The 27,928-nt window shown below is 44.2% G+C and overlaps 4 protein-coding genes across 5 annotated transcripts; 3 read left to right on the forward strand and 1 right to left on the reverse strand.

The window, feature by feature from the left end:
* Positions 1 to 1,567: 1,567 nt before the first annotated feature.
* Positions 1,568 to 5,078, forward strand: LOC136542705 (disease resistance protein RGA5-like). The gene is made up of 3 exons (XM_066535250.1): positions 1,568 to 2,472; positions 2,735 to 4,822; positions 4,945 to 5,078. Exons 1-2 carry the CDS (start codon positions 1,673 to 1,675, stop codon positions 4,710 to 4,712), a joined length of 2,778 nt encoding a protein of 925 aa, XP_066391347.1. The 5' UTR covers positions 1,568 to 1,672; the 3' UTR covers positions 4,713 to 4,822; positions 4,945 to 5,078.
* Positions 5,079 to 6,350: 1,272 nt separating this feature from the next.
* On the reverse strand, positions 6,351 to 7,982 carry LOC136542706 (uncharacterized). Of its 2 annotated transcripts, none has more exons than XM_066535252.1 (2): positions 7,915 to 7,982; positions 6,351 to 6,687 (listed from the first exon to the last, which is right to left on the reverse strand). In XM_066535252.1, exon 2 carries the CDS (start codon positions 6,668 to 6,670, stop codon positions 6,359 to 6,361), a length of 312 nt encoding a protein of 103 aa, XP_066391349.1. In that variant the 5' UTR covers positions 6,671 to 6,687; positions 7,915 to 7,982; the 3' UTR covers positions 6,351 to 6,358. The 2 variants fall into 2 exon arrangements, with proteins under 2 accessions (XP_066391349.1, XP_066391348.1); XM_066535251.1 differs by lacking the exon at positions 7,915 to 7,982 and adding an exon at positions 6,806 to 7,576.
* Positions 7,983 to 14,264: 6,282 nt separating this feature from the next.
* Positions 14,265 to 16,031, forward strand: LOC136547363 (probable galacturonosyltransferase-like 4). Its single transcript, XM_066539321.1, has one exon. The coding sequence runs from the start codon at positions 14,395 to 14,397 to the stop codon at positions 15,466 to 15,468; it is 1,074 nt and encodes a 357-aa protein (XP_066395418.1). The 5' UTR covers positions 14,265 to 14,394; the 3' UTR covers positions 15,469 to 16,031.
* Positions 16,032 to 23,040: 7,009 nt separating this feature from the next.
* On the forward strand, positions 23,041 to 27,420 carry LOC136547365 (uncharacterized). Its single transcript, XM_066539323.1, has 11 exons — positions 23,041 to 23,292; positions 24,285 to 24,449; positions 24,527 to 24,645; positions 24,964 to 25,038; positions 25,348 to 25,441; positions 25,542 to 25,601; positions 25,789 to 25,854; positions 25,929 to 26,027; positions 26,687 to 26,731; positions 26,915 to 27,017; positions 27,175 to 27,420. Exons 1-11 carry the CDS (start codon positions 23,185 to 23,187, stop codon positions 27,249 to 27,251), a joined length of 1,011 nt encoding a protein of 336 aa, XP_066395420.1. The 5' UTR covers positions 23,041 to 23,184; the 3' UTR covers positions 27,252 to 27,420.
* Positions 27,421 to 27,928: the final 508 nt, after the last annotated feature.

Genomic DNA, 27,928 nt, shown 5'->3' on the forward strand with positions numbered 1-27,928 from the left:
TTTATATTTCTAGTATTAATTTATTATTATATGTCCTAACCTATCAAAATAATGATTAAATTTTGTGACATATTTTTTAAACATAAACTATGGTGTTAGCTACCCCCCTCACAGAATTTGAAATTAAAAATCAATTTGAATGTTGAGAAACAAAAAAAAAGATAATTTTTGTTGAAGGATAATTGGAGGAACTGAAATAATTGAGAGAAGTACAGCAAACTAAATAATAGTTTAGGAGTTATCTAAACATAGACCATGTTTGAGGGTAGTATTTTAGACTTTTTTCAAATCAAATTGATATCGGCATAGCTATCGTAGGGATAGCGACGAGTTTGCCCACGAATTGTAGTGTCTGCGTGAAGTGTATTAGGACAAGATACAATTCCTCACGTCTTCGGCCAGTGCCAGTTTGTGTGGGGTCGTGAGTAATCCATCTGTCCATCTGTCAAAGAGATAATAGTATCCATCCAAACAACCTTAGATTTCATAGCCTACTAATTACAAACTATTTTCCAAAATACGGATTCCTACACTCATCTCATCAGTAAGTGAGAGCAGCTCATCTCCTCGAACAATTTATTTCAGGAAAAAGTCTACTTAACCCCCTTTCATATTTGGTCTACTTCACCCCCAACTATGAAATCGTCTATTTTACCCCCTGAATTTTCTAAAACCGTCTATTTTACCCCTTGAGCGGTTCTGAGTGGTGGTGTGCTATAGTAACAACGGGTCTGCTACAGTGCCGGTGGTTTTGAATTTCCTTTTTTTTTTATTTATTTTCGGTGAATTTTTGAAAAATCATAGTAAATCATAGAAAATCATAAAATGAAAAATCTAATTTTATTTGACTCCACATGAGTAGATCTACACAGTGAATATATAATACGGTATGCTTTAGTACAATTTTTTTTAGCCTTAGATTAATTGAAAAATCTAATTTTGTCTCTAATTAATTGGAATAATTCATAGCTGCAGCTTCTATGGTCCAATTGTGATGAAATTTTTATGGTACGCTAATTATTGTATGCTTGAACTATAGTAAAAATTTCGTACTCATTGGACTATGTATAACTTAGTTATAGATAAATTCTAATTAATTACAGACAAAATTGGATTTTCCAATTAATCTAAAGCTATAAAAAAAATTTGTACTAAAGCATACCGTATTATATATTCACTGTGTAGATCTACTCACGTGGAGTCCAATAAAATAATATTTTTTATTTTATGATTTTTCTATGATTTTTCAAAAATTCACCGAAAATAAATAAAGAAAAAAAATTCAAAACACCGGGACTGTAGCAAACCCACGGTTGCTGTAGCAGACCCGATGTTACTGTTGCAAAACCATCGCTGAAAAACCGTTCAGGGATAAAATAGACGGTTTTAGAAAGTTAATAGACGGTTTTAGAAAATTCAGGGGGTAAAATAAACGGTTTTATAGTTGGGGGTGAAGTAGACGAGTACGAAAGGTGGGGACTAAGTAGACTTTTTTTCATTTATTTTAGCAAGTGCTTTGTTTCAAAGCAAGATTTCTACTACCACTAACAGGAATTTTTTTCTTGGATCCACATCTAGTTCCCTAACTTCAAGATCCGATAATTATGTGAGTCGGAGAGGGGAGGAGGAATCGAAGAGGGGAGGAACTGGGGAGGAGAGCGCCTTGGCGGGGATGATGGGCCCCGTGCTCGACAAGCTCGCTAGCCTCGTCGAGAAGTACACCGAGCTCAAAAACGTGAGGAAGAAGATGGAGCAGCTGAGGAAGGAGCTGATCGCCATCAACCTAGCGTTGGAGAAGCACGCGGCCATGGAGAGCCCGGACGCGCAGGCGAAGGCGTGGGCGGCGGAGATGCGCGAGCTGGCCTACGACTTGGAGGACAGCATCGACCTCTTCACCCACCACGTCGACCACGAACCGCCGGACACCACCACCGGCGTCAAGAGGTTCTTCCTCCGGATGATCCGGAAGCTCAAGAAACTCCACTACCGCCACAGGTTTGCTCAGGAGATCAAAGAGCTTCATGATCTTGCCAACGAATCGTACCGGCGTAGAAAGAGATACAGGATTGAGGAGGGCGGTTCTAGCATCTCGCACGCGGAGATCGATCCTCGGTTACAGGCACTCTATGTGGAGGTGGAGAAGCTCGTGGGCATCCAGGGCCCAAGCCAGGAGATCATTGGCCGGCTCGTCGGCGAGAACCCGCCAGTGGAGCGACAGAGGGTTGTCGCCATTGTTGGATCTGGAGGTTCAGGCAAGACTACACTTGCTAAACAGGTGTACGAGAAAATTAGGGGCCAATTCTCTTGTGCAGCTTTTGTGTCTGTGTCGCAAAAGCCCAATATGATTAGCCTTCTATGGGAGTTTCTATCTCAAATTGGGAGCAACGGTGGAGATTTAGGATTGATGGCAATAGGATCTCGCAGCGAAAAGCAACTGATTGACAGCCTAAGATCACATCTTAAAAATCAGAGGTTAGTTTAACTTTTCTTTTTAGTTAGCTTAATTCAGAACACGTACTAGAAATTTGTGAATCTCAGTGGTTATTTGCTTGTACAGCCATTAATTACACCAAATTTCTCTGACACAACAATAAGTAGTTTTGCATGATGACAATCCAAAGTTAAGGTATTTGTATTTTTCATAAACTTTTGTACGATTTTTATATGTATGCACAACCGTTTCTATTGCCTTTATACAGAAATGATTTTCACTGCTTCACAAACTTGCTTATAGGTATCTCGTTGTGATAGATGATGTTTGGACAAAGTCAGCATGGGAAACCATACAATGTGCTCTTCCTAATAATGGCCATACAAGTAAAGTAATTATGACGACACGTATCAACAGTGTAGGTCAGTTCTCCTGCGCTTCAGATGAGGGTTTTATCTATCAAATGAAACCTCTTAGCAGAAATGATTCTGAAAAATTATTTCTGAAAAGGACATTATGTGATGAAGATGAGTTCCCTGTTCAGCTGGAGGGGATTAAAGATGAGATAATTGAAAAATGTGATGGTTTGCCACTGGCCATTGTTACTCTAGCTAGCATGATAGCTACTAAACCAAGAACAGAGGAAGAATGGGAGAGGGCACTTAATTCTATCCATTCTATGCACGAAAAAGACAGTGGCCTGGAAGTGATAGATAAGATACTGTCTCTGAGTTACAGCGATCTACCTCACAATATGAGAAATTGCTTATTGTATCTGAGTACATTTCCAGAGGATCACATGATTTACAAAGATATCTTAGTATGGAGATGGATAGCTGAAGGATTTATCGCTGAAAAACAAGGCTTTACTTTGGAACAAGTTGCTGAGAGTTACTTTTATGAGTTTGTAAACAGGAGTTTGGTCCAGCCCATAACCTTGCGTTCAAGATATGAAACTCGTGGAGAAGGAGGATGTCGAGTCCATGATATTGTATTGAACTTCCTCATCTCTCGTTCAACTGAAGAAAATTTTTTAACTATGTTGTATGGCCAGGGGGTTCCATCTTCAGATCAAAGGATTCGTCGGCTCTCTGTCTGGGACAATCCAGAACATGCACTGGCAGTCTCTCGAGAAACCATGAATCTGTCCCATCTCCGGTCAGTTAGTATATGCAATGTTGGAGGTTGGACTATGCCTCCTGTTTTAGACCTACCTGTCCTTCGAGTGTTAGATCTAGAGGGATGCCGTGATTTGAGGATTGTTGACCCTGATTGCATTTTAAGTTTATTTCATCTGAGATACCTGGGGTTCTGTAGTGCAAGCGGTGTTGTGCTACCGGATCAAATTGGAAATCTACACTATCTGCAGACCATCGATTTAAGCGGGACTGGAGTAACACAGCTGCCAGAAAGTATTGTTCGGCTCAAGCGACTGATGCTTCTTATTGGTCAACGTCTCATCATGCCAGATGGGTTTGGTAACATGGAATCCCTTCAGGAATTAGGGACTATTGATTGCTGGAAGTGCTCCATCAATTTTGGGGAAGATCTAGCACTTTTGAGCAGATTGAGGGTGCTCCGAGTGACTTTCATTGGGCTCGAAACAAGTGATATGGAAACTAGAAAGAAATCTTTGATGTCATCCCTCTGCAAACTTGGAGGAAACAACCTTCGGCATGTCACTATTGATGACCATGTTGGTGGTGGAGATTGTTTTGTGGATTCGTGGTACCCGCCTCCACGTCTCCTCCAAAAGTTCATTCATATCAGTCAATACTTCTCCAGGTTTCCTAAGTGGATTAGTTCCTGTCTATGTGATCTCACCCACTTGGATATAAAAGTTGAAAAGATGGAGCAAGAATATCTACGCATTCTTGAAGATCTGCCCGCCATCCGTTCGCTATACCTTTTCGTAAAGCAAGTTTCTGAAGATGGGCTCATCATCAGTCGTGGTGCATTCCGATGCCTAAGGCGTTTCGAATTCTGTAATATAGATGGACCTGGTTTGATATTTGAAGGAGGCATGCGAATGCTAGAATGGCTTAGGCTCGGATTCGATGCAGATAAAGCACAATCAACATATGGCAGTTTGGAGGTTGGCATCCACCACCTCTCATCTCTCAAACATATCGTGCTCATTGTCTGGATGATTTCTGAAGGTGGTAATGATCCAGTGGAGGAAGCCGTCAAGTCTGTCATCAGTGGCCTAAAGATGCTCCCCAACTCTCCAACGCTTGATATCAGATTTCGTAGACGGAGTCGGCTGGCAGGCACAGAATAAGGACCACGAAAAACATGACGTTGGATGTCATGTACAGTATGTTGCTTCTGCAGTTTGTGCTTATTGCCAAAATGGAAAGCTCGACACTTCGCACTACATACTCCATTGAGGTTAGCTTGTAGAATGTCGTCCCAGAAGGGAAGACATGCAACCACTTTTTTTTTTTAAATAACATACAACCAAAAATTGTGTGTGTATGTGTTGTAATCATTAAACTTTCTTCTTAATGCAGTGACATGTAACTCTTCTGAGAAAGAATTGTCAAATTTCCTCTTCAAGACTGCTTCCTGAATGGGAAGATCCTGCATAACTGGATAATCTCCCAGCTTTGAAGAGAGATCTGTATGTTTCTTGGATTACCTGGGCTTCCTGAATTGCATAGAGCAAACAATTTTTTCGCGAACATGCACCCGAGCGCAAACAATCGTGAAGGAGCATCCTGATGTCTGCATTATACATGACCGCATCGCAAAAGGGAGTTGCAGGATCCTATGGAGGAACTCTTAGAATAACTGTAACCGTTTGGAGCCACTCCTATGGAGAGATTGCAGGCACATCTTGGAGATAAGGACCTTGTGGAGCTGTTTAAGAGACATTGGCAACAGAACCGACAAAGTAAGTTTGTAAAGATCTGGAATGAGCTAGATGAGTTGTCATTAAAATATGTGACCAAGAAAGAAAGTGGTGCTAATGTCGATTGCAGAGCATAAGACAGCCTAAAGAAATTATGCTGGTGACAGCAACGGCAAAATAACAGGTCGTTTTTGGAGTGGACCCGTGCGAAATCAAAGGAGAAGTGGCCACTGCTGCACGACAGAAAGGGAACTAGGTATGGAATCATGGGCACTAAAATTGCAGATCTAAATAATAGCCATGTATTCAAGGGAATAAGTTTCCTTGCACTCACTGGCATGGTAGAGGTGACGACATTCCAGCCGATGCTACACTGCTTCGTCAATGCAAGTGTTGCAACAGAGAAAGCAATAGGCTTCCCATCAATGAACTTCCTTGAGCTTGTGAGCTTGCCCAGGATCAATGTCAAAATGCAAAAAGTCCAGGTGCACCAAGTAATCCCTGCCCCTATGTACAGAGTCTTTTTATGAGGGAAGAAGATAAAATGTTGAAGGTTGAGTTGAAGCAACCGCATGTGATTGTTCACCTGAAAGACAGGATTTAAGAGCCGGCTTAAACTCTGCTTAATTTCCTCCCGTCTCCACCTACAATTCCACACCTAGATTCGACATACAAATTGTCCTATTACTTGTATGTCTTTTTTAGTACTTTTTCTAAAACACAATATAGATGCATATATGTATGCCTACATGCATGCAAATCTATGAATATCGACACTCACACTTCTATATTAGAAAAAAAAAGTACACGGTCACCTAAGCCAAGTCTAAATTCGAATCCAGATGGATATTGACAAATATATGGCTGGCAACTGACCGCCATTACATTGGTGAATTATGTGAGTCTCGACAGAGCATACTATCAGATATTCAGATCAGACATCTGGAACTTGGACAGATAAATGTAACTGATGCTGCAGTCTTTTTTTCTTCCGTGAACACGTTCGTTGACGCGTTTTTCATTGAGTTGAACTGATGCTGCAGTCAAAACTCAAGAGGCCACTGGCTCAGCCCTCAGCGCAGGAAGCAACGCAGGTCCATGACACGCAGCACCTTGAATCCGTCCAGGCTACACCCCAGCTCGAGCCTCGGCTTCTTCGGCGCCGGTGGGCAGTGCAGGGGGCGTTCAGTTCCAGCACCGTTCGCCGACGGCGGCGGTGAAAGCTGTCGTGGATCTTCATCGTCGTCGTCGCCGCCGTGGGAGTGAGACCGCTTCAGCTTCAGTGACCGCAGCTCCACCAGCTGCGGAATACTAACAGCTTCCACTTCTTCTTCTGGCACCTGCTGGATGCTTCTCTTTCCCAGGATCTTCCTTTGGAGACCCATGGTGAACTCGGTTTAACCTGCAGTATGCAATAGCAGAGTAGAAATCAAGCGAGATTGTGAGCTCAGCTGAACAAAGATGAACCGGAGGTTGAAGAAGAGCAAGCTAGGAGGGTTGTCCATGCAAGCTACCAGTACCAGCTAGCTAGTTTGAGCTCTCGCTTTGGAGTTTGGACACCAAGCAGCAACGGATATGAGATGACACATTGACAGCAGAATGTACCTGCTTATAAGCAAGCAGCCAAGCAAAGGGCCGGCGATCTTTGCCGTTGCAAAGAAGGGAAAAGGTGGAATGGAAAAGGATTGCCATTGAACTGGCAGTGAGTGAGTGCACGAGTGAGCATCATGTCAAGGAACCAGAGGAAATTGCACAGCCGATGAAAAGTGCAGAGCTCTTTCCGTTGGTTAGAATAAAAACTAATCTTCTTTCCGTAACAGCATACGATGAAAATTAGCAAGATGCAAAGGAAAGATAAAAAGTGTCATTCATTTGAGAGGGGAGGAGAGGGAGGGAAAATGTCAAGGCTGATGAGGAGGCACGTGAGCAGGAGCCAAAGTGAAGGTGAAAGAGGAATAAAGAAAAAGAGGACGACGAGAAAAGCACAGCTTTGTCTTTTGTTTGAAAAAGAATAAAAATAGGGAGAAAAAAACATGCGTGGGGAATATGCAAAAGCCATCCTTGCTTTGGCTGGATACGTTTTGAGTGCATCATTTTGTAGGGAATACATACTAGTAAGCTGCAAGCTTTAATTAAAGTTGCTGCTTAAACTATTGCTTTGAACCGTTTGTGCAGTTCATCTTATCTTTATTTAGCCTAAAGAGGATGAAGACTTTGTTCTGTAAGTTCAGAACAACTGCTGTAACTAAGTAGATGACAAACTATCAGCCCTTGAATACCCCATTATATATACATAATAAAGACGTATCGTGCGAGCCATCACAGTCTATAAAGCAGGTAGATAGCCCATTCACTTACTGAAATTGGGAGGTTTTAATAACAAAGTAAAACAAAGTAGTGAACAAATTTACAAAAAAGTGAAATGCATCATGGGTGTATAAACTTTTTCAATATTCTCCTCTGGATCCATTATTGGATCTAAAGTAAACTTAGAATGGACCACTTGAAAATTTTAAGAATCTAAAGGGGTGTAATCTGGGAAAGAAAAGCTTTCTTTATCTCTAGGGAACTGCTAGCGCCCGGACGTCCGGACGGACGCCCGCGGCTGCTGTCCTACTGTGCTGCTCACCTGCCTACCCGCCCGCCTGCTTGCCCGCGCCGCTCCATGGGGACCACCCTCGCCCGCCTCGCTTCCCGCGCACACATGGGGACCACCTGCGGCCTGAGGCCCGCCTCCGCCTGAGCCCTCTTCCCTTGCCTGCTCACAACATGTGCAACATCTAGATGAAACACATGTAACATATATCAGAAACAATTGAAACACTTGCAATGAAAATCTGAAACACTTGTAAAAATACTTGAAAACACTTAAAAATCATTGCAAACATACGCAACATACAGATAAAACGCTTACAACATATGTGTGAAACATATGTAACATCCAGATAAACACACTTGCAACATACGTCTGAAAATAGATGAAACATTGGGAACAGACGCTTGCAACATAAGTGTGCAGCCACTGCAACATATGCAACATCCCGATCTACTTTTGCAACATTCATATCAACACACTTGAAACATATATCTGAAACAACTGAAATACTTGAAACATAGGCTTACAATATGTCTAAAAACACCTTAAACACTTAAACACAGCATCGCTGGTGCCCATTGCCTACCTGGTGGGGAATTGCAGTGGCTAGCTAGCTCAAATCAGGAGGACGTCAAGAACAACGGCCTAGTGTACACCTCCGCTGCTGGACCTCCCTCCCTGTCGTGGTGTCTTTGGCTAGCCGCAGGAGACGATGTCCAGGCTGGCGACGACCTCCTACTGGTAGCGTTGGGTTGGTGGTGGCCTAGTGACGCCACGGCCGCGACCAGTGAGATGGAGTGGGGGCGCGGCGCGGTGGGGGGAAGCGCACGACGTGGCGAGAGACGGGGCGGGGTGGGGGAAGGGGGCGTGGTGGGATGGAGTTGGGCGAGCGGATGTTAGTCTGAAGAAGAGGTAGAGCAGGAGACGGTGTCGGCGGAAGGTTGAGAGACGAGTGGATAAGAATTAATCTAGAGAACGAGTAGTTGAGATATGGTGGAGTCCATCTTTGCAGCTTTTCCGTTATCTCTAAATCGAACATGATGTAATCCCTAGCCTGGCCTCAATGACGTATCCTTATATCGACCACCCCTTGTCCTCGACGGTTGACCTCAATGACATGCAGCCATAATAAGTTGTGCTTGTGGCGTTGTAGTCATTAAATTTTCTTTCTAATGTACTGTAGTGACATCCAACTCGGCTGACAAGAAAAGGTCGCCTAGTTTTGTCTTCAAAGGCTGCTTTCAGTTAGCTGATCGTCCAGCACAATTCGATAAGCTCTATCGGGCAAAGTGATGAATCATCTCACAATTTTGTACGGAAATATGTATGTTTCTTGGACTGCTTAGCCCCGTACGTTTGTTTCAGTATTTCGCAGCAACATACATGAAGCTCCTCTTGTAGCAGAGCAATTGCAGTTCTGCAGCTCCTGAAGCTGAAACGTTCACCCGTGGCTGTTGCCTGTTGCGGTGTTGCCTGACGCTGCCCCATGATGTCAACTGCAGTGATGCTGAATTGCTGATGCCGCGTGTTGCTTTCCAACCATGTGAGAGTTGTGACCAGCTAGCCTGCGCCGACAGAATGCAAGGCCGCGTGTTGCGCATGCGTGCCTGAACTCCGCGTGTTCAGCGTTGGATTGGAGGAACCACCGCATATGCTATGCTATGATGCTGTTCTGCTTCTGCATCTGTAATTCTGCATTCATTCATGGGGAATGTATGGTCTGAAACTCTGAATTGCCAACGCCAGGAAAACATTGAAGGCAACGGACAGGACAGGCCATCGAATCGATTATTCTGGAGATGGAGAGAATCGTTCAGAGAAAACGACGTCGTGAATGGCAACCACAACCACGAGAGCCTCGCATCGCATTTGCATTTGCATTGCATTGCGTCCTCCAAGAAACAAGAGCGAAACTCTTGGTCGGTCGGTTCAGCAGAGCAACAGACGTCCTGTTCGCTTGGGCTTATTTGGCTGATAAGCTATGGCTGAAAATACTGTCGGCTGATTTAGTGTGAGAGAAAAATATTGTTTATTGGCGGAAAAAAAAGGAGAGAATGCAAGAACCAAGAAGTCGCAGTGTACGTAGCTGGCCTGGGCCTTTGTCCAGCTCGGTTACAGTTAGACGAACCAACGATTAAATAGTCAAACTACCACTTCCCTCCTCCTCGAGGCAACGTTAGTAGTGGCACTGATTGTTCTGTGACTACCACTAATTAAAGAAATCCAAGGAAGATGCTGCATACAATACAGCTTCTATGTCATGACTGGGAAGGCACCACAATCTCAACGAATATTCGCTGTTCAGGTTCCCTTGGTCCTCCAAACAAAAGAAAAACTCGATCTTTCAAAACACACAAAAAAAAGGTCACACGTAGTACTTGTTCTTTTGTCCTTTTCTTTTGAACGAAAGTGTTGATCTTTCTTGACCGCAGGTGATTTGGTTCTCTGACGGTAGGTTTCGTTTCTTTGTCAAAACATTATTGCTATGCTCATCATTTCATTTTCAATTTTTTCAAATCATCGTACGATGCTCACATACATATACACTCGTGTCTATAGATACACATACACATCCCACCTCTAAAATGCCCCTAAGAACGTATGCATATAGCACGTTCGAAAGACTGAGTCGGTAAATCTCAAAGTTGACAATGCAAATTCACCAAAACCTCTATTGTCCGACACATCCTCTACCACTAAAAAAATAGCCTCATTAAATCACAGAATAACTTCATAAAAATACGAGCACTCACATCAAGTTGAGAGCTTAAATTCGGATAGGCAAGTCCTATCACAAGGAATCTAATTAGCTAAGCTACGGTCATTTCCCGTCATTTCTTTTCTTAACCACAAGTGAAGCAATCCTACCACATTGCTACACTGGTTATTACGCGTGTGTCGGTAGGATGCCATTGGCCCCATTTAGAAGAGCTTCCGTGAGAAGCTTTTTCTCGAGAAGTTGTATAAATGGAGTAAAAACATGGTCAGAATACTGATTTACTTTTTAGTAAAATTGGGCAGTGGAAATAAACACGCTCAAAAGAAAAACCGCCTAAAACCACCCTAATTGTTAAACCTATTTTAGTCATAAGTAGCTTGTAAGGTTCTGTTTGGATCCTATGATCTATAATTTAGCCATTAAACTTTAGAACATTATAACTCTTGAGACTTCAAGCAGGAGATCTAAAGTTTAGAACGTCTCACAGAAACATTAACCATACAAGTGAGCTAAAGTGTGGTCTACAATTTTAGTCTTCAATTTTAATTACTAAACTTTAGACCGGAGATTCAAACAAGCTCCAAGTTATACAACAGTAGCAAGAAGGGTTATTGTTGGTTGGCAGCGGGTAGCTACGCAGCGGGTTATTGACTTGGATCAATCAACGTTTTTTTTTCTCTCGTCTCACGTGGTATAAATATTGATGCACACGGCGGTCGAGCACTTCTCTAGGTTTGATACAGTAGGACACTAGTGATCCACGCCAATTATTCTTTTTGCCAAAACCAAGGTATCCTCGGCAGTCACGTCGCAGTCTGTGCTTTTTGTTTAAAAGCAAGCGTGGAAAGTCACGTATATGCATTGATGCACACATACTCAGAGCACTATAGACAACTCGGAGAAATTGGACCAGCACATCTTATTATCTTGAACTCGATTAAGTTGTCGTAGACGCCTGGCCATCGTCTAAGACATGTGACATGTCATCGGCTGCCATCTTAATCTTATTATCATTAAAAGTCTTCAATAACAAACAAAATAAAATGTCTCTCAAATCTATATATCTTAAAAATTAAATAACTAAAAAGTACGCTACTTATTTATATCTACCCCCTACGTCCCCAAATTAATCAACTCATTGAATCTGTGCAAGTCAAACTATCTTAAGTTTAATTAACTTTATAGAAAAGAGTAACAACATCTATGATATAAAATGAGCATATTATGAAACTATATTCTATGGTATATCTAATGATACCAATTTGATGTCATAAATTTTAACAGGGTTTTCTAGAAATTTTAGTCAAAGATTAAAAAGTTTGACTTAAGACAACTCTGAGAATCTATTTATTCAGGGAGAGGGAGTATATCAATATCTATCTATATCCAGTATTAAAAAGGCAAAACTTTTCTCCACCAATTTTTTGATCCACCTCTCCCTAACTACCTGGGCAATTGAGAGTTTCTTCCATCCCGTTTTTACTACAAATTGCACTCACGTTCTCCGTGTCTCAAATGTGATTGAACTCATGACTCATAGTTATACGAGTTAGGGCAACTCGCGTCTAGTGATGATGAATACGGAGTCCGATTCCAATACATATTGGGTCAGGGATCGCGCCCTACGTATCTCGTATGTGACCAAGACTCATGCCCCGTGCTCATACAAGTCATGACAACTTGCATCTAGCGATGATACGTAGTCTGATTCCTATACGTATTAGGTTATGTTCAACACATGGGCAAGTGATTCTAAATTGCATATTTCTACTCCTCTTAACTTAAAATAAACATAAATAGTATGTGCTACCATTAGGATAAATATGATGACATAGACAGTTCACCTTAAACTATAGTGAATTTTTACGGTGCTTGGAAATAATAAGAGCCCTTCGTCTAGCAAGATCTAATAATTTTGAAATAGGAAGAACCAATTAGACAGAACTTAAGTGGCGGCCCGGAACCTGAAATAAGTGAGCCCGGAACATGTTTCTAATTTAATAGGAAGGACATAATAGTAATTGGGATTCTCCATCTTCATTACCGTTAGTGTCGCCTGCACGCATACATGTAGGGATGAAAACGGATCGGATACGGACGGATATCACCGATATTACATTTGTTTTCATATTTTTGTCCGGATTCAGATTCGAATACGGATAGTGTCAACTATGTCGGATAGGATACGATTGTATATCGATATCATAAATATGCGATTTAAGTATTCAGATACGGATACGGTATCGGATGTTGGATATCCAGACTCGGATACGGACAGATCTCAACCCCTCTAAACGGATTCGGTTTCGAATACGATCGGAAAATATCCATACCGTTTTCATTCCTACGTGACTTCCGCCGTGGCTTGGGCACCGTCCCGTGCTGCTGGACGCGTATGACTTCATCGCCACGGGCTCATGTGGAACTACGAGGAGGTGATACCGTCAAATGCCTTGCCAGACACAACCCCAAGAACCTCGATTTGCTGAGTTGGGATTGACCGTAATCTACCTTGCAATTGAGCTCGCTGCCTCTCCAGGATGGTTGGGTGCAGGTGGTTCATTTTGTCAGTCACAGCCCGGGCTGCGCCATGCCGCCATCCACGGTGATACCCATCACATCGGCGGCCTCCTCCCAGTAGCCCCACCACTCCATGCGCTTTGGCTTTGATAGGCAAAAGTACCGAGCCCTCAGGTTCACCTTGCGGCGGCCGGCATGTCCGTGGCAGGTTTAAAGTCGAACAGCGGGCGGGAGCAACGACGACTCAGGGAGGCGAGCGCCGGCGACGCGGACGGCGGCGGCGGCGTGGTCTTGAGATCGTGAATTTCATGCGCTAAAGAAAATGGAACGTCAATTAGAGTTAATGACTAGCTAAAAGTACTAAAGTAACCTTAAGTACAATTAACTGCTGGCAATATTTTTTTAGGGAGGAACCCCAGGAGGCGACCCTCCAACAACCGCTGATTGAGAGGAATGGCTGCAGCGCATGGAATGCAATGCAACTAACAGCACATGCACGCACGCATGTCACGAGCAGCTGGCTCAACAGAATTCAGAGGTTGGTTTGATTGAGACATGCATATACGTGGTGGTGGAGCTGGAGCCCCTGTCCCGGGCCTTGACCTTGCATTGGACGCGCAGCGGCAAGCCGGACTGCTCGCCGACACGTCCGTCCGTCCTCCGTCTTCCTCCTCCTCCCATCCCCATCGCTTCCTCCTCCGCTCTGCCTCACGTCGTCCCATGTATAAATATAAACCGATCCGGACACCCTCCAGCTCCAGCATTGTTGTCACGGGCCACGGCACGGCGGCTCCTCTCCTCTCCAATCAGGACGCCGCCGGCAGCAGCAGCCGCAGCGCAGACACGACCCAGTCCATTTGCAGCCCACGGCGGCTGATCGAGCAGATAGATAGATAAGCAGGCTAGCTGCAAGCAAGAAGCAGGCAGGCATGTGGAGATGGATGATGATTGGCAGCGCAGGGATTGATGATTGTTAGTCGTTGGCGCATGTGCCGTCACCTACTGATGATATGGATCATTGTCGTCTAAGTATAGCATAGGCGCGGCTCGCACAGCTAGCAGGGCGTCGTCGTCGCCGTCCGTCCGTCCGTCCCTCGCTACCAACCTTGCCTGCCCTCCGCGCGCGCGTCCCGCCCGCCCCCTCCCCTACCAACTTTATCCTCCCCTGCCCCGCCACCCACAAACACCTCCGGCGTGCGGTGGTGGCGTGGCGCCCTTCCCACGTCTGCCACCACCCCCGGTCGGGTTGGTCCGGTCCGGTGCGCGCGGTCACCATGGCGAGGGCCTGCAGGATGGCCCCCCTCCTGGTCCTGGCGCTGCTCCTGCTCGTGGCCGCCGCCGCGTCGGGCATCCGGGTGGACGTGTTCCGCCTCCAATCGTCGTCCGCGCCGCCGTCGTCCCCGGCGTTCCGCGAGGCGCCCGCGTTCCGCAACGGGGACGAGTGCCCGCCCCGTGGCTCCCCCGACGGCCGCGTCGACGTCGCCATGACGCTGGACGCCAACTACCTGCGCGGCACCATGGCGGCCGTCTTCTCCATCCTGCAGCACACGGCGTGCCCGGAGAACGTGGCGTTCCACTTCCTGGCCGCCGCCGCGCCCGCCACCGACGGCGACCCGGACCCGCTGGCGGCGATCTGCGCCACGTTCCCGTACCTTGACCCGAGCGTGCACCGGTTCGACCCGTCCCGTGTGCGCGGCCGCATCTCCCGCTCCGTGCGCCACGCGCTGGACCAGCCGCTCAACTACGCGCGCATCTACCTGGCCGACACGCTCCCCGCCGACGTGCGCCGGGTCATCTACCTCGACTCCGACGTGGTGGTGGTGGACGACGTGCGCAAGCTCTGGTCCGTGGACCTGGGCGCGCGCCACGTGGTGGCGGCGCCCGAGTACTGCCACGCCAACTTCACCAAGTACTTCACCGACGCCTTCTGGTCGGACGGGGACCTGAGCGCCGCGTTCCGGGGCCGCCGCCCCTGCTACTTCAACACGGGAGTGATGGTCATGGACGTGGCGCGGTGGCGCCGCGGCGGGTACACCCGGCGGGTGGAGGAGTGGATGTCGGTGCAGAAGCGGAAGCGGATCTACCACCTGGGGTCGCTGCCGCCGTTCCTGCTGGTGCTCGCCGGGGACATCAGGCCCGTCGACCACCGCTGGAACCAGCACGGGCTCGGCGGCGACAACGTGGAGGGCAGGTGCCGGAGCCTGCACCCGGGCCCCATCAGCCTGCTTCACTGGAGCGGCAAGGGCAAGCCCTGGCTCCGGCTCGACGCACGGAAGCCCTGCACCGTCGACTACCTCTGGGCGCCCTACGACCTCTACAAGGCCGCGGCCACCGCGCTGGAGGAGTAGTAGTGTGATCAGTCCGTGCTAAGCTATACCGGAATGCATCATGGCCGGCCGGCCATGGGTCAACGATCGAACCGGGGGGACGACGACGGCCGACGGCGAGGAGGGAGAGACGACGGTCCAATCCAAGAGGTGTGTGCCGTGTGCGTGCACACAGCAGCGAGCAGATAGGGCATCATTCAGACGAGAACTACTCCGATCAAGATGAGAGCTCAACGACGACGAAGGATTGTATATTACTGATGAGAGGAGATCGAAGAGAGGGGTGAGTTGGAGGAAGATCGATTCGATGCATGCGTGAATGATCAATCGTACGTGTAGGCCGGCCGGAGGGAATAATGGTCGTCGTGCATGTCTCGATCGAGACCTCTCGCTCTTCCTCTCGTTTTGATTGGGTTCGTCGATCCGATCGATCCTTCGTCGTCGTGTTTGTATAGGTCATCAGGCGGGCTGGTGGTGTGTTGTTAATTTGTAAAGAGATCGATTAGGGGGTGGTGTGCAGTCGAAGGGATACACAGTGTATGACACTAACAAAATCAAAGTATTGTACTACTGAACACACACACAGAGAAAACACAGGCAAAATCAAGAGCCATGTTGCCCTTCGTTCATTCATTTGTCATAGGGAGAAGTCAAAATTTTTTACCACAAACTATTATACCAAGGTATTATTTTGGTCATCGGACTCATCATAAACCAAATATCTCGTTGACCAACGGTGAACGGACTACAGAAACCAAACAAATTTAGCATTTTTAGCTAGTTTCATATATTGGATTAATTAATTTTACCTCTATATATCTTTTCCAAAAACAATAAAAATATTGTTTAAACTCCAAAAATTCATACCTAATTCATTTTAAAATAGAAAAACTATGAAAAGGCAAAAACTCTTATTTTTAGAAGAAATTTGAATTAGTTCTGATTTTTTTCTGATTAATGATTTAGTTGTGATTTTTTAGATATTAAACTATTTTATTGTTACTATAACATATATATAGAAAAGCAAAGCCAGCTAATTAAAGGGAGAATTTGTCTAATTTTCAGGTAATTGTAGCCCAAAACAATTACATGCATTTTTAAGTTATAGCTTACTAGAAAATCAAGCAAGTTAACAACTAAACTAACTAACTATTGAGGGGTAGATTAGTCTTTTGCCAAACTTCTTATTTGGTTATAAAATTACTTGGATAGGATACATGGAGTACTGATGTATATATTGCTTTTTTAAACAAACTAAGTATAAGATGTGCTACCTCTGTCCCTAAAAGGATGCAACTACGGGTTGCGTGCTAGTTAAAGTACTTCACATTTGACCAAGTTTCTAGTAAATAGTATTCACATTTACGACTCTAAATTAATTTATTATGAAAATGCATTTCGTAATTAATATAATGATATTTGTTTTATATTATAAATATTTATACTTGTTTATTTATAATTGGTCAAACTTGATATACTAAAACATGACACTGTTCAAGAATTGCATTCTTTTAGGATGTAGGGAGTACTGATTATATTAATAAAAAGGTTTAGAGTGGACAAAATACAACCCCAAAAGGGGTTTATGATAGAAAACAATAGTAACAAACTAACAACTACTAACTAACAAAACTCTTCCAACAACAATCTACTCCTGCAACATGAGAAAACAATGATAAAAAACAAACACAATGAAATTTATGTACATACTGTCGATGTTTCACCACCGATAGCCTGCCACGGGGGTACCCGGGGCAGTTTATTCGGGCTTCAGCGTATGCAGAACTCAACGGTAAACGCAAGAGACAATCGATTTATCCTGGTTCGGGCCCTCGACCGTGATCGAGTAATAGCCCTACGTCCAGTCGGCATTAGCCTTTGCGTTGGATTAATTGTAAAGTGTTGTGTTGTCCCCCTCTAACCCTCTTCTGCTCTAAGGAGCCCTGCCCTCCTTTATATAGTCAGGAGGCCAGAGTCCTAGTCGGTTTACAATGTAGAGTCATAGTAGGATTATAGGGTAGTATTACTACTAGGATTATATGGGAGGAATCCTAATCAAACTAGATCTCCTCTCTTCCTTGCGGTGTATCCTGTGGGTCCCGCATCGATAAGCCCCCGAGCACTTCATGGTTGAGCTCTGAAAGCTTCGTCTTGTTCCTTCAGGTCTTCCCGAGTAGGAACAAGCGTCGTCCGAGTGCTTTCTTGAGTGAAACCATGTAGCGCTTCTTGGGATCTTCGAGTGGTGTGTGCTTTTTTGAAGAAAAAAAATACTCCTATCTTGGTATAGCCCCCGAGCCTCTTGCTATTTGGAACAAGGAGCTGGAGGGTCTTGTCTTGAAATTGCTCTGATTCTTCGTCGAAGGGCTCCCGAGCATATACTCGGGTTCTTTATAAAAAAGAACTCGGATATAGCTCGGTCCGGGTTCTTTTTATCGTGAAGCCTTAAAGTGGTCTGTCTTGAAGAAGTCTTCTTGGTGACATGCGCTTTTTCGAAGAAAAAAGTGCACTCACTAAGTGTAGCTCCTGAGCCTCTTGCTATTTGGAACAAAAAGTTAGAGGGTCTTGAATCTTATGTTGTTTGAAAACTCCTGTCTTGAAGAAGTCTACTGAGTGATGTGCGCTTTTCGGAAGAAAAAGTGCACTCACTGAGTGTAGCCCCCGATTCTCTTGCTATTTAAAACAAAAAGTTGGAGGGTCTTGAATCTGAGTTGTTCAAAGAACTGAAAACCTCTTCTGAGGATATGTAGGATCTTATAGACATTCTCAAGGGTGTATCCAAGTAACCCGCGAACTGCAGTAGGCTATCCATATACCATTGCAAGTCAACACAGTTGCGCCACCGAGTACTTTCCATAATTATCTTGCATGCTTGATGTCTTCTTGCATGCTACTGTATGTCATGCCTCTTCCTTTGTTTCGCTTGAGTAAAGAAAGTACATATAAATATGCACGTGCATCCTCATATTCGTGCTCATCTTGCTGACGCAAAATCTTCTCGTTCGACCATGATCCGATCCAAGTAAGGCAACCTAGATAATTCATCAAAAGGCTTTGGGTGGGCAATCCCCTCACCGAAGACCCGTATCACCCCCACCTTAGAATTTCCAAATCACCGCAACAAGGTCGACCTTAGCTGTCGAGTAGTTGATCACCCCAACCGAGTAGTCGATCACCGCGGCCGAGTAGTCGGACGTCCTGGTGACTTCTAGAGCAGCAACCGAGTAAGACAGCATGGGGCATGTGTCTCACCCAACGAAGTAGTGGCCAAGTAAGGCAACCAGTGGTGGGCGAGCTCCTTATTTGATGACGTGGTCTAGAAAATGGTTCCCTTTTCGGCGAGTAGGCTTCACGGATTAAGGCCTCAGCGACCCAGGTAAATCAACTGTAGTAGAGCCACGAAGGCATATGGATAATATCCAGAGATATATGATGATTAAAGAATATTTGAAAAAATATTAAACCATGACTTAGCTTGATTGACGGCCGCGTGGTAGAATCAACGCGCGATCCTGACATTTTGCGCTCAGGAGATCCCAATGGTTGTAGCCCCGAGCATCAACTTGCGAGTACTTGGACATGAGCTGTTGAGTAGTTGGTCACCGCAGCCAAAGTAGTCAGAAATTGTGACGAGTAGTCAGACAACTGGCTTGTTTCAGCCATTTTGCTTTTTGGTTCGGGTGTTAGCTTATTAGCTACCCTCATCGGCGGGCTCAAGCATCTTTTCAACTCTTTTGCTCTCGGTCGGTATACTCAGACATAATTTCAGCTATATTTGTTTTTTGGTTCGGGTGTTAGCTTATTAGTTATCCTCATCGGCAGGCTCAAGCATCTTTTCAGCTCTTTTGCTCTCGGCCGGTATGTTCAGGCATAATTTCAACCATTTTGCTTTTTGGTTCGGGTGTTAGCTTATTAGCTACCCTCATCGGCGGGCTCAAGCATCTTTTCAGCTCTTTTGCTCTCGGCCGGTATGCTCAGGCATAATTTCAGCCATTTTGCTTTTTAGTTTGGGTGTTAGCTTATTAGCTACCCTCATCGGCGGGCTCAAGCATCTTTTTAGCCCTTTTGCTCTCGGCCGGTATGCTTAGGCATAATTTCAGCCATTTTGCTTTTTGGTTCGGGTGTTAGCTTATTAGCTACCCTTATCGGCGGGCTCAAGCATCTTTTCAGCTCTTTTGCTCTCGGTCGGTATGTTTAAACATAATTTTAGCCATTTTACTTTTTGGTTCGGATGTTAGCTTATTAGCTACCCTCATCGGCGGGCTTAAGCATCTTTTTTAGCTCTTTTGCTCTCGGCCGATATGCTCATGCATAATTTCAGCCATTTTGCTTTTTGGTTCGGGTATTAGCTTATTAGCTACCCTCATCGGCGGGCTCAAGCATCTTTTTAGCTCTTTTGCTCCCGGCCGGTATGCTCAGTGAAAACAACTGGAGGAAAGCCATACTAAGACATATGTTATCGAGGAACACCATCTTTATTGATCATGAACGTTGATCTATTGTGGCTTGTATATATATTCTTCCTTGAGTTATTTTCATGCGTAGAATCTTCTTAGTTGACTGATGTGCCATGTATTGTTGACTTCTTTTTCATCTTCAGTTATCAACTTGTACGCGCCAGCTGTCGATGTTTCGATAATTTTGCTTGTCCGGGTTGTCTCGGTTGTTTCTATCCGGGAACCTCTCTCGTGTCTTCTCTCATCTTTTCTATTGTGCGTCTGAATTCTTTATTGTTTCTCGGATTTTCTTTGCAGAAGTCCTGAAATTGCCACCTAGCCATGATTCCGTGAGAGAAAGCTTCAATTACTTCTCGTTCGGTGATGTCATGTACTTAAGCACGTAGTTCGTCAAATCATCGATAGTAATCTCTGAGACTTTCGCCTCCTTTCTGCTTGAGTCCTTTTAATTCTGCGTGGGTGATGGGGTGCGTAATGATACCCGCGAAATTTTCACAGAAAACTCTTTGCAAGTCCTCCCAATTTTTGATTGACCCTGGATTTAATTTATCGAACCATTGGAGGGGCATGGTTTCTAGGGCCATGGGAAAGAACAAGGTCTTGATGTTGTCGTCTCCTCCGGCTAGTTCAATCGACTACGAGTAAATCCTGAGCCACTGCCTTGGTTCGGTCTTGCCATCATATTTAGAGTGGTTGGATGACTTGAACTTGTGAGGTAGTCGCATTGAAGCAAATCTGTTCGCAAAACAGGAGAATCTATCGTGCGTTTCAGCTTCTTTGTATTCTGATTCGGCACCTCCTTCCTGCCAACTGTCGTTTTGGCGAGAGTAGTTCTACGGGGATGTCTAAATGGATGCTTCACTTCTGATCTTCCTTGGTTGTTCGACTTGGTAGTTTTGACTATGGTCCCTTCTACTTTCTCTATTGTGACTCCCACTTGGTCCAAGTCTCTCGAAAGCAGACCTCCTTTGATTTTGATCTTCCTTCCTATGAGATGTTGACCTGGCAGGTAGTCTTGAGCGGGTCTCTTCATCGTGTACCCTTAGGATCGTTGACCGGAGAAGGTCCCGGAGTTGTTCCTGTTTTTCACCAGGAAGTGAGGTCGCTCCGAGTTCTTCTAGTGCTTCTCGGATCCTATTGTAGGGTGTATTCGCCGCGCGTCTTTCTTCTACTTTTTGTTCTGATTTTCTTCTATTGTACTCGGCCAGATTTGACTCATATTTGATCCAAGCTTCCTTGCGCTGCCTAGCACGGCGTTGGCGTCCTTGTTTCAATTTGTTTCTTCTTTCTCTAGCTTGCTTCTGATTCTCAGTCTCACCATCGTGCCCCTAGATAAAGGGTGATATGTTGGACTCAGATTCATCTGATGACTTGATGTCGGGTGCTTCTGGGGGGACCAATGGTGATCGAGGACGGCGAACCATGAATACTTCTCGTGCGTGAATTGTTCTGTTATCGACGTTGGCTTCCATACTGTCGGAGTCACTGACAACTTTAGTAGAGGCTTCAAGGTCATAGATTGAGTCTCCTTCTTGGTAGGGTAGAACCGCTGTCGTCGTCGTGCCGACTAGTCGAGTTTCGCTCTCCTCAGGAACAGAACCTGGCCAGTGGACGATGTAGTTTTGAGATGTTATAGTTAATACCAGGCCTTGCTGAGCTCCTTTCAGTGGCATTCTAAGCACCGGATCGAGGGATCCTTCGGGCCGTGCCTGATAAGACTTTGCCATTTTGTGGAGTTCGAATGGAAAAGGACTCGACTTCTTGAAAGGATTCTGAGTGTACTCCGAGTTGTATTCTTGATAGGCCGAAACCGCGTTCTGGAACCCTACCGAAAAAGAACTTGGCCTCTCAAAAGAACTCGGGTAGGACTCCGTCTCGGATGCGGAGCCTGAGTTTGAGTTGGATGCGCAAAGCCGCAAAATCTGAGTTGGATCGGTCATCACGAGCTGCGCGAATCTTTCGGCGAGTTGATCCGTCATAGTCGCTGAAATAGAAAGGTCTTCATGGTGATCCGAATCTTCAAGGAGATGGCTTTGGAGCTTGCTATCATCATCTGCCTCGCAGATCCATGAACCGAAGATGAAGGTTGATCCCATCGGGAAGATCATGTTGTCGAGGTCCGTCGAGCTCTCGGATGCAGTTTCGCCGAAAGCCCCTACCTGGCGCGCCAGCTGTCGATGTTTCGCCACCGATAGCCTGCCACGGGGGTACCCGGGGTAGTTTGTTCGGGCTTCAGCGTATGCAGAACTCGACGATAAACGCAAGAGACAGTCGATTTATCCTGGTTCGGGCCCTCGACCGTGATCGAGTAATAGCCCTACATCCAGTCGGCGTTAGCCTTTGCGTTGGATTAATTGTAAAGTGTTGTGTTGTCCCCCTCTAACCCTCTTCTGCTCTAAGGAGCTCTGCCCTCCTTTATATAGTCAGGAGACTAGAGTCCTAGTCGGTTTACAATGTAGATTCATAGTAGGATTACAGGGTAGTATTACTACTAGGATTTGGGAGGAATCCTAATCAAACTAGATCCCCTCTCTTCCTTGCGGTGTATCCTGTGGGTCCCGCATCAATACATACTTGGTCTCCAGTTGGTGTTTTCTTTTGTATTTAATCCATAGTAATGATATTGTCCGTGTTGTTGTAAAATGTTGCTCTTGGTCACATGGGAAAAAATAGTGAAACACATTGTGAGTTCTTAAAACCTTGTTTGAAACACAATTATTTATCTTTGAACCCTATATTTTCCCTATAATTTTTTATTCCATTTTCATATAAAATTGAATCGCTTCATGTACAACATGGGTATTTGTTTATGAACCCTATATTTTCTCTATAAAATTGAATCCATTCATCACGATTTTTATGAAGCAACTGTGTTCAAGATTCTTGTCTTGCCCATAAGCTCTCGGAGCGAGGATTTAGGTCCCAGGAGGTTCACTCCATGTGAGAATCTAAATTCATAATTGGACCTAAAATAAACCACTTTATTTATTTACAAATGGTTAGAAATTTGAAGTACCTACATTTCCGTTTTTAGAGTCTACTATGGACAAAAACAACCGTAGTACATTTCACTCCATTTTCCTTTTACAAAAAAAGTAAGGTGTCTCTAGTTAGCGTACGCCTTCAACAGGAGTGAACAAACAGATACCACAAAGTTTACGCGACCACCGATTAGAGACGGGAACCCCAAGTCGTCTTCGTCAGGCTACGAGCCGACGAGACTGACAGACTGAGAAGAGCTCGCCCCCCGATTCCATCTGGATTTCCGCCGGCCAGCGGCGAGATGTCCTTCTTCTTCCGGGCCGCGACGCGGCAGCGCCCGTCGCCGCAGGAGATCGCCCGCTCCATCAAGGACTCCCTCGTTGCCCTCGACACCAAGATCGGCGCCAAGGTATACGCGCGGCCCTCCAGCATCTTGCTCCCGCATTCCCATCCGCTCCGTGGCCCGCCCGGGCCCGATCCGCCCGTGCAGGCTCGCCGCTAGCGTCTCGTCATTTTGGGTGCTGTCAACGAGGTTAAGTTGCTTTGTTTGTGGACTTGTGCGGAGTCCCTGGATCCATCGCGTTTTTTTTTTGGTAGACTCCCTGATGTCGGTGACAGACTGACAGTACTCCAGTTCTCTGGTAGTTGACGAATTTTGCTTGGCAACTGGAAGTAGAGACTGTGCTGGTATTGGTCGGGGAAATGCCTGATAATTTGTTAATTGTCAGGGATGGTTTTGGGTGGTTCGTCTGTCTCTTTAGCCTGTCGCTCAAAGCTTAAGAAAACCACTGACTAGTGGATCATAATGGGGCCTGTGAGGTTGCAATTGTCACTGGATTGCATATTTTTGCATCCATGTTAGTGGCGGTAAAGGCATTTATGTTGATGAGGTGAATTAAATCGAAAAAATTAACCGGATCTAAAAGTTTGTTTCTACCTGTTGTGTCATGGAGATTTGTTCTATAGGTATACAAACATACCCTTTTTGCGAGAAGTATACAAGTGTACATTGATTGAGTAGATTTCACTCATTTGTTTGATGTAGTTATCAAGTTAGTAATCATGACAGTGAGAGGACAATTTGTCTTGTTCATCAAATGTATAAGTTAGCAGTTGGGATCTGTTTGCAACATAGTATTGAGTTTTGACATACAACAACTACAAGAGCCAGATCAACTATAAATCTGTACTTCTGTTCATGTTCTTTTTAACACTGTTCTCACAGAAACGGAGATGTATGTTGACCCTGCTTTAAGCGAGCACATGTTTACTTATTTAATTTACAGTTTTGGTTGTTCTCTGATTGATGTGTTGCCCCCGTATAGAATTCTTGTGCACTGAACAGTGAACACCATGGTACAAAAATCATGTTGCTCATGAATTTGTGTATGCTCCTGTTAGGCTCTCGAGGATTCTGAGAAAAACTTACTTACGTTGAGGCATACACTTGCTGGTGATGGAGAAGTAGAACCAAATCAAGAGCAGGTTCTGCAGATAGCCCTTGAGATTTGCAAGGAGGGTGTTCTTTCCCTCTTTGTTCAGAATCTTCCTTCCTTGGGTTGGGAGGTATGTTATATTCACAAATTGAATGTGATAACCTTTTTTTTCACTGTGTTATTAGCCTTATTGGTTCTATGTTGCAGGCTAGAAAGGATCTTGTCCACTGCTGGTGTATTTTGTTGAGACAGAAGGTTGATGAAGGCCATTGTTGTGTCCAGTATATTGAAAATCATTTAGATCTTTTGGATTTCCTTGTTGTTTGGTAAGGCCTATTTCTCAAGTTATGAATTAGAATGGAACACAACGAGTTGGAGCATGCTGATTCGTTTTTTTGGTGGGAATGCAATTGCAGAAATATATTGATGTTTGCTTGCTTCATGTACCTATTTATTTTTACTGCTTATATATACTTGCATAGTTGTATTTTTTTTTTGGGTGTTTGTTTATGAAATGCACCTGTGATATATGCGATAATTTTACAACTTGTACTTGCATTATTTTGTGTGTTTTATGTACTGCTCCTGTAGTATATGCCATTGTAATACTCTTGTGCTTGATTGATTTAACTATGTTCTACCAGCTACAAGAACTTGGAAGTTGCGTTGAATTGTGGGAACATGTTGCGAGAATGCATAAAATATCCGACACTTGCAAAGTAAGGCTTGGATTATTTGTTCAACTATATTTTCTTTTCTTAGTGGCTCTGCAATAGCATACAGTTTCCAGCATATATGCCTTCGCCTGACATGTCTGTTCTTTTAGAGCCTCTGACCCTCTGTAGTTGCATGCATGGACAGATATAGTACATAATATAATGACCAAAACAAGCAGACATGCAAATGTACTCTGCAGTATGCAGATGTTAGATTTTGCAATAAAACTAAAGCAAACAACAAATAGATGATTTAGTTAATTATGCTAATGATTAATTTTTCATACATTTGATTTTGTAGTGCTCTTTCAGATATATATTGGAGTCAAGTAGCTTCGAGTTGTTTTTCCAGTATGTTGAATTGCCAAACTTCGATATTGCTTCTGACGCTCTGAACACCTTCAAGGTAAATCTAATCTTGTCAATTTGATTTTTTTTTAAATAAAAAAATGGCTTTATGTTTGCTTCTTCAGGATTGATGTTTGCTGTTGGCAAGATATTTGCAGGATTTGCTAACCAAACATGAAGATCAAGTCTCTGAATTTCTGAGCTCACATTATGAACAGGTCAGCCAAATGATACCTTTCTGTAGAATGAATGAAATCCATAATTTTAATGTTTATTCCAAATAAATAAGAGGGCCAGTAGTTTTCCTCTACCTTGTTCCTTGTACTTTGTATCTTCCTCCATGCCACCTTTTGCCTTTTGTATTGCTAAAGTTTTGAAGCACTCATCCATTGTAAACATGTGCAGTTTTTTGGACTCTACACAAAACTTTTATCTTCAACTAATTATGTGACACGAAGACAATCAGTGAAGGTTAGACTATTTAAATTGCAATTTCTTGTAGGGTACAAAAATATGATGCTTAAAAGCACTCTGCGGCATGCCAGTTTCTTTCAGAGTTTCTGTTGGAGGCCCCAAATGCTCAAATAATGAAGCGTTACATTTTGGAAGTTCGTTACTTAAACATTATGATGGGTCTTCTGAAGGTATTAGAGTATTAGTTATAAGTTCCCTGCTTATATTTAAATGAATCAGCAATGATATTGATCACCCTTCTCACTTCCTCTGTTTCTTGATTTTTCATACAAGTAGTTATGACATTCTAGTGCCATTATCTAGTGAAAATAATGGTGGTTGTTATTAGCACAATACATGAGAGATCCTGCTTTCTTTTACTGGCTTTTGGATATCTTGCCAAGCAAAGGTCATCCTGAGAGGCTAAGATATACGTACACAACTATACTCTTGCAATTGTTCTTTAGTGACTACCAGAGATCCAGCCATCCAGATCTAAATGGCTTTCTGTTTATAGTTAAAATGCATAGCACCATTATTCATGTTGAACACTATCATTTTATTCCTCCGAGCTATTTATGTACTGCTTGGGTACCAGTCATCTTGTGTCTAACAGTGTGTATTCGAGCAGTTTTCTTAGTTTCTATCTAATACAAAAGTAGTTCAAATATACACACTTGCAAGAAACCAGTGCTACAGATTTTCTCCTTTTATGACAACTAAGTGATGAAAACAACACAGACTAGTCATAGATAGTTTGTTTTCATCTTCATAACTAGTGCGATCTTTTCATGCCTATACACATCTTTTTTTAATGCCTCTACTAAGTACTAACTGGTGTCTTTTGTAGGATTCAAGCAAAAATATCAGGATATGTTCCTTCCACATTTTTAAGGTAATAAGTTGCACACTTGAAAGTTTCATACGTTTACCCTTTCGGTGGCTTCACACTCGATCGGGCCTTGCTCGGGTTTTGAAATTTTAAGTTGGATTAGCTGTTGTTTTTAATTAATCATAACTTAATGTGAACACTACTGTTACCATTTTTTGGAGGTTCATTTTCACTACATGGATGCAGGTATTTGTTGCCAATCCAAACAAGCCTCGTGAGATTATTCAGGTTTTGGTTGACAATCACAGAGAACTGTTGAAGCTACTCCACAATCTCCCCACAAGCAAAGGTAATGTATTGCGACTTCCAACTTAACCCTAGCCCTATTCTGTGACCAAGCAATTGTGATGCTAGTAATAGAGTAACCAAATATCATAACTGGAACTCGATGTTAAGATTTCTGAGAGATGCACATTGGAGCGCTAATAATGTGTCCCATTTGGCAGGTGAAGATGAACAACTTGATGAGGAGAGAGATCTAATTATCAAAGAGATCGAGAAGCTTGTGCGGTTGTCAGTATAAACCCTCGGGAAATTCAAACATATCCTTGATGTTGATGTTGATGTAGAGGAAAAGTCAACCCCTTTCTCCCCTCAATATTTTGAAGAGATTCTTCCTGTGTAATATTATGCCCTGTATAGAGCTTGTCTTTCATATATATGGAAAAAGTTTGGCTACAAATTGCATTCTCCGTGAGAACACTTAGCATCCCTATCAGAAATTTGTTGACGCGACGCTGATACACTGTAGCAAAATTCGCAACAGGAATAATCTGCATTATGTTGTGGTGTTGATACCATTAAGAATTGTGGTGAGAGTGTCTGGCATTTGAATTGGGTTCACTTTTTTTCGAAAGCGTGCTATAGCACGTGCTTCGTTAAGTGGAATTGGGAAACATTACAAGCTCCGTAGCCTTCGCCGTTTAGGACCAGGGGCGCACACTGGGCACAGATCACCGTCAGGCGATGGAGAATAACGGTTGTACTAACTAAGTAACGATTGGCGCGACGTTGCGTCTAGGAGTTGGCCGCGTAGGTCAAATAACCTGAGCGGTGATCGACGCCAGACTCCCGTACCCGTCGCCGATCCAAGCATCCGCTTCATCCAGGACCATGGCGATCAGCTGTGTCGGTGTCCTTGACTTGTGATCGAAAGTTCGCCGGTTCCGCTCCTTCCAGAGTCCCCAAGTCACCAGCAGC

The sequence above is a fragment of the Miscanthus floridulus genome, chromosome 3 (genome assembly GCF_019320115.1).
Source record: "Miscanthus floridulus cultivar M001 chromosome 3, ASM1932011v1, whole genome shotgun sequence".
Lineage (NCBI taxonomy): Eukaryota > Viridiplantae > Streptophyta > Magnoliopsida > Poales > Poaceae > Miscanthus > Miscanthus floridulus.